The 8,860-nt window shown below is 34.0% G+C and overlaps 1 protein-coding gene across 1 annotated transcript; it reads right to left on the reverse strand.

Moving 5' to 3' along the window:
* Positions 1-1,365: 1,365 nt before the first annotated feature.
* Positions 1,366-8,006, reverse strand: Cyp7a1 (cytochrome P450 family 7 subfamily A member 1). The gene is made up of 6 exons (XM_076836245.1): positions 7,927-8,006; positions 6,450-6,690; positions 4,989-5,575; positions 3,834-3,964; positions 2,317-2,492; positions 1,366-1,665 (listed from the first exon to the last, which is right to left on the reverse strand). The coding sequence occupies exons 1-6, from the start codon at positions 8,004-8,006 to the stop codon at positions 1,366-1,368; spliced, it is 1,515 nt and encodes a 504-aa protein (XP_076692360.1).
* Positions 8,007-8,860: the final 854 nt, after the last annotated feature.

Below are 8,860 nucleotides of genomic sequence, written 5' to 3' on the forward strand. Positions count from 1 at the left end.
AGGACTAAAACTTTTTTAGTGAAAGCTGGGAATTCAGTTCAGTGATAGAATGCTTGCCTAGCATGTATGAGGCCCTAGCTTCAATCCCCATCATGACACACACAAAAAATTTTAATAAATTTTATGTAGAATGAGGAAGATTTTTGCATAGATTATTACTTTGACTATTTTTTAAATACTTGAAAACACAAATATTTTGAATGATTTCTGAAATATTAATTTTGTAGCTTACTAGTAGATGTTTTAAACATTCTGAATACTTCAAAATTTAAAACATACACATTCATATTTTTATTTCGGAAAGATGAATAATTCAAAATCACCAAATGTTACAATATTTTCTTAATATTCATAGTGAAAGTAAAGATAAATAAAATTTACATATAAATATATATGGAAATATCAATAAAATGGCATAACTGTTACCTTTAACAGTTAAAATAGCTTACCAAAGCACTAATGTACACAGTATATTTAAACACTATCATATGGCCTTAAATTTCTCAACTGCAGATCCTTAAGAGATAAAAAGTAGGTAAAGCATAATGTCAAACTTCACTTAATGAAGTCAAAGCTTTAAAATAGTGATTTCCATCCATTTTTCATTTTTAAATGTATCACATAGGATCTTCAGGCTTTTCACTGATACATATTTAGTAATAACAGAAAAAGTGCCTTTTTAATCTCTGAAAATGATTCTTCTAATTCATATGGAATCAAATAAAGGTGCAGAGAAGAGAGCTGAAACTTGGCATAACAGTTTCCACTAACAATAAGTTAAAACATAAAGGACAAATATCAAAACTACCCTTAGTATTTACAGGATACCAATATTATCACTTCAAAAACCCTGAATGTAGAGATATGCTGGACATACAGAAAGCTGAAAAAATTCTTTATATTAAAAAGCATGATATAATCATTTAAAGTACCCTGTATATTATATGCTCACACCTGAAGAACCTATCTAGTAAAAAAAAATAAGGCCATTTCACTAAAACGTGAATATGACTCTTTTTTTCATAATTAGTGAGTGTTTTTTTTTTTTAAAAAATGAAGCAATTTCCTTAGGAAAAAAATTCTGCCAATTAAAATATCATTTTGAGAAAAAAAAAGTATTTTCCTCTGAAGGTAATGAAATTCAGTCCCCAGCTTTATGAACATCCATTGATTTATCCAAGTGAGAAAATCTTATTGTGCTTCTAGACTTTTCACTAGCACTGTCTGAGATGGCATCTGGAACCAGACTGGACGTGCTAAACAACTTCCATCACCCCTAAATGTTTTTGTCCAAAAGGTCTTTTCAATGACAGTGCTCGGCAGTCCTGTAACATCATCTAATGTACTCTTTTCCCGACCACATATTCACAAATGTTTAAGTTTATATTTAAACTCAATATCATTTAATGGTGGTAAAATACCAAGGCCTGCACGGGACTGGTCCAAAGGAGGACATTTAACATGGCTCTCCACAAGCTCTATTTCAAAATATAAAAGCATCAGAATCAGAAATTGCTTGATTTCTTGGACAGCAAATAATCTTCCAGGGCATATTGTAGCTCCTGATCCAAAGGGCATGTAGTAATACTTTAACTTGACACCATTGCTGTAGAAGGTGGTCTTTGTCTTCCGATTTTCATCAAGATATCGATCATATTTAAAAGTCTGCAATAAAAATACAAAGAAAGCAAGCATATAAACACATAGCACTTATAAACATATATCTTATAAACATATATAGCACTTATAAACATATATCTTTCTTGACCCGGAAGCTCCAAAGAGTAATTTTCTTTATTCATTCAATCCATTAGTGATTTAGAAAATACCCTACTCACTGAGAGTAATAAGGGACAGGAACTTAATGAGAACTGATGGACCAAGAAAGCTTTATGGTACCTTCATTCCTCCCTGGGGACTAGCTCCTCTGTCAGGCAGAACCAGCAAGAAGCTTTCAAATTGGGGATACACACACACACACACACACACACACACACATGTATATACACATATACATATATATACACACACATACACACACAAATATACACAGTAACCTCTAATTTTGTGGATTTAGGAGGAAGTATATTTTAAGATAAAAGAAAGGAGCCAGCTTTATTATCATTACTGCAAATATAGTCTAGCATAACAAATATCTGGGAAAAAATCAGAAATCTACGCTACTATCCAGATTTTCCAAAATATGACTACTTAATATAATTAAGGGGATAATCCCTATGATCAAATTGTAAATGCCCTTCCTATTTAGATAGGATAGCTACCTTTGATACTGAACTTTGATGAACAGTCACTTACCAAAGGATCTGGGTAGATTTCTGGATCTAAATGCATTAATTGTGGGTAAAGAGCTATGATGTCATCCTTTCTGATGTTATAGGAACCTTCCTCCAGGTGCAAAGTGAAATCCTCCTTAGCTGTCCGAATGTTCAGGGAGGCACTGGAAAGCCTCAGAGCTTCTTTGATGATGCTATCTAAATATTTTAAAAGAAAGAAAGGGACAAAAGGAGAACGAAAAAGAGAACCATCTGAGAATTTGAAACCCACATAATACAGAGTTTGAAACACTTCTGACATCCAACAACACGAAAATGAACAAAACATGGAAGGCTGACCAGAGAAAAACTTCCCACGCTCTCTTTCTGTCTCTACTAGGCTGTTATCAATGACTGACTTGTGTCTGAATATATTTTTGATCCGATCATCCGAGTTAATTTTTTACAAAGATACAACTTTCTTGGTCATTAGTGGGACTACATTTCTATCATTTTTAAGAAAAGTAATCCTATTTTTATGTGACACTTAACAGATAATACAATTGGGAAAATTAATAACCAATTTTATACTTTTATTCAAAGTTTTCCACTTTTTGAGATTTAAGAGACTGATAGTATTTTTTATATAGAAATGTTTTTCCAGGTGTTTCTTGCCATATTAATCAGGTTACAAGAATTCTTTTTTATCCATAAACTATTTGATAGTATATGGTGATGCTCTGTTGCTGGGCAAAGGCATAAAAGGGACACACAGAATAGCTCTCAGGAAAAGTCCAGCCTGGCCTCCAGTTCCCTCACTGTCATGTTGTAGGGGTTCATCACATGACTATGTATAAAATCCCACAAGGTCAACTCTTTTTTTTTTTTTTTTTTTTTTAACTAATGAGAAAAGGAAGACTCCCAAAAGAGAAATGACATGTTAAACCTCCCAGGTTGGGCAGAGGTCAACCTAAATTTTTCTTCTCTTCCTTTCTGATAAACTGCCCTTCAAAGCGTATCTTGGTTTCTTTCCTTTAGTGAAAAGCATTTTTTAAAGACCATTCTTATTATAAACACATAGCACTTTTGTATTTCTATACAATACAGAAGGACAAAAAGAAAAAAAATCAAATAGCATTCAACACCACCACTCAACCCATCTAGTTAATTATGGTTTTTTTTTTTTGAAGGCACTTTGTCCCCTGTTATTTCATGCAAAGGAGTGACAAGATTGCTCTAACTATAAGATTAGCGGTAAAAGGAATAAGGAGAGCTACAGGATTATAGGGTGGTGACTGAGAGTATGCTACCAACAGTCACCCATTAGTGCTGCGAGGCAAAGCTCCCCACATTCCACCCTCACCGGGCTCAGCCTCTAGATGTCAGTTTCCTCTCTTGGTTTATAGAAATAGCAATAATGTCTAGTTATAGGATAGTGATGAGGATTAAAAGAGCCAAATCATATAAAATTATTTAGTATAATGTCTAGAACTCATTTAAGAGCCTGATATATGTCGACTGTTAGGACACAGTAGAAGGAACGTAGAGTAGCAAGCACACCTAGGACTGGCAGGTCATTTAGTTGCATTTGATTCAAATAAATAGGATTGCCTTCAAAACTGATTTTTTGACCAGCATTCTCCAGTGCTTTATTCACTTCTTCGGTAGCTGCTTTCCTTGCTTCAGGATTCCTATTAAAAATTAAGATAAAATAAAAACACACAGAAAATAAAATTTTTTATACTCGGAGATCTGCAAGTAAATAGACATTTTCCTCTTCTTTCAATGAGGTGATCAAGGTACCAGAGATGGTAGAAAAGGAATACTCCCATTTATTTGTACCGTATTTATGATTATGTTGATGCCCTAGGATATTGGCAGGAAATATGCCTCAAAAGGGCCTTGTTATATCAAAGTAAAACTTGGATCAGTTCTCTATAAATAAATGATTTTAATAAGGAATAAACAGTAATTTAGAAGAAAAATTGCCTCCAAGATAACAATTATAGAGTTTTGGCTGCATTCCAGATGAAAATTTGAATTTACCTCAAAATTTCGGCATTTTCATTTACATTATAATTTTGGAATGTGAAGTGAAGCCTGTTTCATTTTAGTGCATGGAATTTGGTTGGAGCCTCAGTGATCTTGGGTTCTATGTTACATAGTTAAAGTGAAATGAGTTTCAGAAAGGTTTGAATGAAAAGTATTCGTGTGAAGATGATAAAGTGTGGTTATCATTACCTATATATTGATATTGAACTGGTATTGTAAACTTACTGTCAATATGTGAACTTATTATGGTCAAATAATAAGTCGGCAAAATAAGATGTAGCCATGTCAGTCAGTAATCGTTTAAATATAGTCTTATGATGATGAAGACTGCACTTGTGGACTTAAAGTTAGTGTCATGAGCAACAGCATGGGATTAAAAGCAAGGACTCTGGGCCAGTGGCCTGAATTGACCCAGGGCCAGCCAACCTGAGGCCTGTGGCTTCAGTGACATCCCTTTCTTTGAAACTGCTTCTACAAATTGCTGTTCACACTTTTGGGAGCATTGAATGAGCTTGTATGTGTGAAACACTTACAAGCATAAGTCAGATTCTTGATTGGTGGCAAGAGAAGGTACTATGAAGCTTCTTTTTCTCCAAAGGTGAAATGGTTGAAGTTGGGCTTTCTACCAGAATATGAAAATAAATAGGGTAAGTGGCTAGTCACCTGATCATTTGAAATAAGCTCCAGAAAGTCGCTGGAATGGTGTTTGCTTGGGATGCCCAGAGGATGGCGAGGTGGGTCTTGGCCTTCTCCAGGTCATCAAAGGTGGAGAGTGTGTCATTCAAAAACATGCGCAGGCGGATCAGTTCTGAGACCTGGTCCCTCCTGTGAAGGTTCTCGTGCCTCAAGCCCTGTGCCAGTTTTTCCCGGGCCTGGTAAGCAGTCTTGAACACATGAATGGGGAGGCCTGCTGCCAGGGCTGGAAAGACTTTGTCAAATTGCTTGAAATTGTCAAGATTGTTTAGAATAAGGGCACTTTGTGCATCTTGACTTGTAAGATCTCTGCCAAAGAGAGTTAAATACCCAGCTTCAAACATCACTCGGTAGCAGAAGGAGTACATCCCTTCCGTCACCCACACAGTGCTCTTTGATTTAAGAAGGAATGGAGGTCTCAGGATAAGTTGGAGGTTTTCCATCATGGTTTCTGTGAGGGAATTCAAGGCATGACCCTGCAGGGTTTTGATGAAAGTGTCGTTTATGTTTTCAGTGGTATTTCCATCACTTGGATCAATGCTTCTGTGCCCAAAAGCCTGTCAAGAAATAAAATGTGAAAAAAAATTAACGAAAACTCACCACGTGTTAGTGAATGACTTAGAAATACATTGGATGCTTTCATACTTCTCTACGTGACCTCCTCAAATACAATTTGATAGCACTTTGCAAAGAAATGACGAAATCATATTTTTCCTTTTAAGGCTAAGTTTAAATCTCAGTTCTTCATTGAGAGTACTCCAGACCACCCCAGTTATCTATTTCTTATTGCTGAACTTATTTGCTGGCTAATTTGATACTAATCAATATTGTTTCCATTATTCATTCTTGGTTATATCTTTGTAGATGCAGTTAATCCACCTTGAGCTACTTAGTGGCAAAGACTATCCAATATTTCTTTCAGAACTCAGTAAATATTGATTTTTTTCCTCTATGACACTTTCTTAGATAACATCTAAATGATGCTTAAATATCTGTTGAATTTCTTAACAAAATGGAATGTATGGTGTGAATATGGCAAAGCAACTGTTGGATGTGAAGTTTTCCATCACATGTATTATTCATGTTATAGTCTATTATTCATGTTATAGTCATGATGTCTAATCACTGATGTGATGAGTTTGTACCTGTCTTATTGAAACAGTGCCATCTGCCTCAGTAAAACATTTAATTATTATTTCATTTTCACTATCTAGTTAACAAATGTCAAATATATATCTAGTTTGATTTTTTTAATAGGTAATACTAAGAGGCTGTAACTAATTTGATGTATTTTTTTCTAATAATCTCTACAATAGGGTAATTCTCTAACACTTCTATCCAGCAATCCAAAAACAACAAACTTACTAAATAGGTGTATATATTAATAAATAAGAAATAAACAGAATGCTGTATAAATGCAAAATAGGTTACCTTTGCAGAAGTAGTAAAGTGAAACTTTTTCCAATCAAAATACTTTCCATGGCACAACACCTTATGGTATGACAAGGAATTGGTAATGAAGTGGACATATTTTCCCATCAGTTTACAGGTAAAAACATGACCATGTTTCCTTTGATTTGCCCTGAGGAACTCAAGAGGATTGGCCCCAAATTTCAGAGCACAGCCTAGGTATGGAATCAACCCATTCTCCAGAGGTGGTTCACCCATTCTCCTGAAAGACACAAATGTATGACAGATATGGAAAATTACATATTTTGGTTACTTTTATATGCCAGGTTTTCAGATTTCTACCTCTGAAATTTCAAAATTCTATCTCTGAATTTCAAAATTCTATCTCTGAATTTCAAAATTCTGCAGTTTATAGGTACTTCTTTTGTTGATGGGGCCCTGCTCTTTTACTAAAATAGAACATTTTATTAACCTAGTCACCACATGATACATTGTTGAAAATGATTACTAAAGTCATCCACCTAATTTCTCATTTGTCATTATAGGATCATTAACTATAATGCAATGCTCTGTCATGCTATCTTAAACATTTTTACTAGAAAATGTAAACTTATTGTCTTCCAGCATAAACTACTGTCCTTCAGAGGATAACAGAATATGAAGTGGCATTTTCTTATTGTGAAGGTGAGTAATCTGATTGAAACTGGAAATGAACAGGACTGGATTAAAGTACCTCAAAGAATGAAGAAACTTGCAGAAGGTAGACAACACAAAGCAGTCCACAGAGCTGAAGATCTGCGGGAGGTCATGCTCGTTTTGAGATTGACTTAATAGAAAATATCTACGTGCCTTCCCCCTAACTACTCTTTGAACCATTCAGAAGTTAAGTAAAGTATGGCTCTGGATTTATATTTCTTGAATCAATTGTAAGTCAGTGATAACATACAAATGAAGTATGTTATATACACATTTAACAGTTTCCCAATCACCAAGGTTGATTGACATAAAAAAAAAAAAGAGTAATAGAATGATTAACTAGGGCTCTACGTTCTTGCCCAGGCTTTGGCCGAGTCTGTGCACAAAAACTAGCTGAAAAGACAACACTTATTCAGTCAGAGTCCCTATCTAATCCTTGCGATAGAAAGAAACCCTTTCCATTGCAGATTTCCAAATGCCACTGTGTCCCTGGGGCTTCCTCTGTACATGTACACATGAACACACACAAAGATCTTACAAATTTTCTTTCAGTTGTGTCTAACAAGTATATATATATTACCACTGGTATGTGTCAATACTAAAAAGGGAAACTGTTATAATATATTTTGTTAGATTTAGTAAAAAAAAAAGATATCACTTAAAATTTTAATGTGAAAATATCAAGAAGTATTTGTGTATAGAAAACCAAATTTATTATATTGTATAATAATTTATTGTATAGTAAAAGAACATCAGATAAATGAACTAAAAGATAACTTAAAGAACAAAAAACTTTCCTTACCTTCTCCTTATTCCAAAAATAGGCCATAAATAACAGCACATTGTTAAAACAATTCCCCAGATCAAAAATATGGTTATCATTTTGCAAACCTAATGAAAATCTCCAAAGAAGGAGAATCTATGATTTGAGAGATAAGGAGGTCCCTGAACAGAGACTCAAGCTATTCTTTTTATACCCAATAACTTAAACTTGTATGACCAAAGCAAACAATCAATCATTTGTTCATCGTATTAGGAAAAAGAAAAAAGAGGGGGGTATTAACTAACCTTTGAACTAAGTCCATAGTGTCAGAAGAGGTTCCAAAACAATCAGAGACCTGCAATACTTGATAAGCTGAAGGTCTTTCAAACAGATGTTGACTTAACATTAGGACCTGGGGACAAGAGCTAAGGTTACAAATTTGATATTTCTATAAAAAGATCAAACCTATTCAAGTAGAACAAATCTAATTAAGTTGTAAAATATAATTTGAAGAAAAACAAGCATAAGGTATTTATCAAGTAAGTGATTTGATTTGTTACCTTCTGAGGAAGAAATTAATTTAAATGATTTTCCAGAAAGATGCAGCAAATAAGTTCAAAGGAAAAAACTGGGTGGACACTTTACTTGCTTCATGTTTCAGTGCTTTTACACACTCGTCGATATTTAACACAGATTGAAACATGTTCCTCACCTAACATCATCAGGAAAGAAATGTTCCACATAAATGCATCTTCCCAATAAACACAGCTTCAAACTTTATCATTATTCATAACCAAAGTGTATATTAATTTTTCTAATCATTTAGTAATGTGTTTTAATTTAAATAATTTAAAATTAACTGAAATGTATCTTGGTAGAAAGTAAATATCCATTAATAATTTACCTCATACTATTCCCAGTCAGAAGTAATCACTGTAAACAGTTTGACATATATCTTTCCAAATTTTAACTT

Source organism: Callospermophilus lateralis, chromosome 16 (genome assembly GCF_048772815.1).
Source record: "Callospermophilus lateralis isolate mCalLat2 chromosome 16, mCalLat2.hap1, whole genome shotgun sequence".
Taxonomy (NCBI): domain Eukaryota; kingdom Metazoa; phylum Chordata; class Mammalia; order Rodentia; family Sciuridae; genus Callospermophilus; species Callospermophilus lateralis.

What these genes read in the sequence shown, in the direction of transcription:
- Cyp7a1 (XM_076836245.1), bottom strand. Translation starts at nt 8,006, where the DNA reads ATGATAACCATATTTTTGATCTGGGGAATTGTTTTAACAATGTGCTGT. An exon ending in ACTTTACTACTTCTGCAAAG is followed by an intron (nt 5,576 to 6,449) that starts GTAACCTATTTT and finishes ATTTCTTGACAG; the next exon opens with GCTTTTGGGCACAGAAGCAT. An exon ending in AAATGACCTGCCAGTCCTAG is followed by an intron (nt 2,493 to 3,833) that starts GTGTGCTTGCTA and finishes TAAAATATTTAG; the next exon opens with ATAGCATCATCAAAGAAGCT.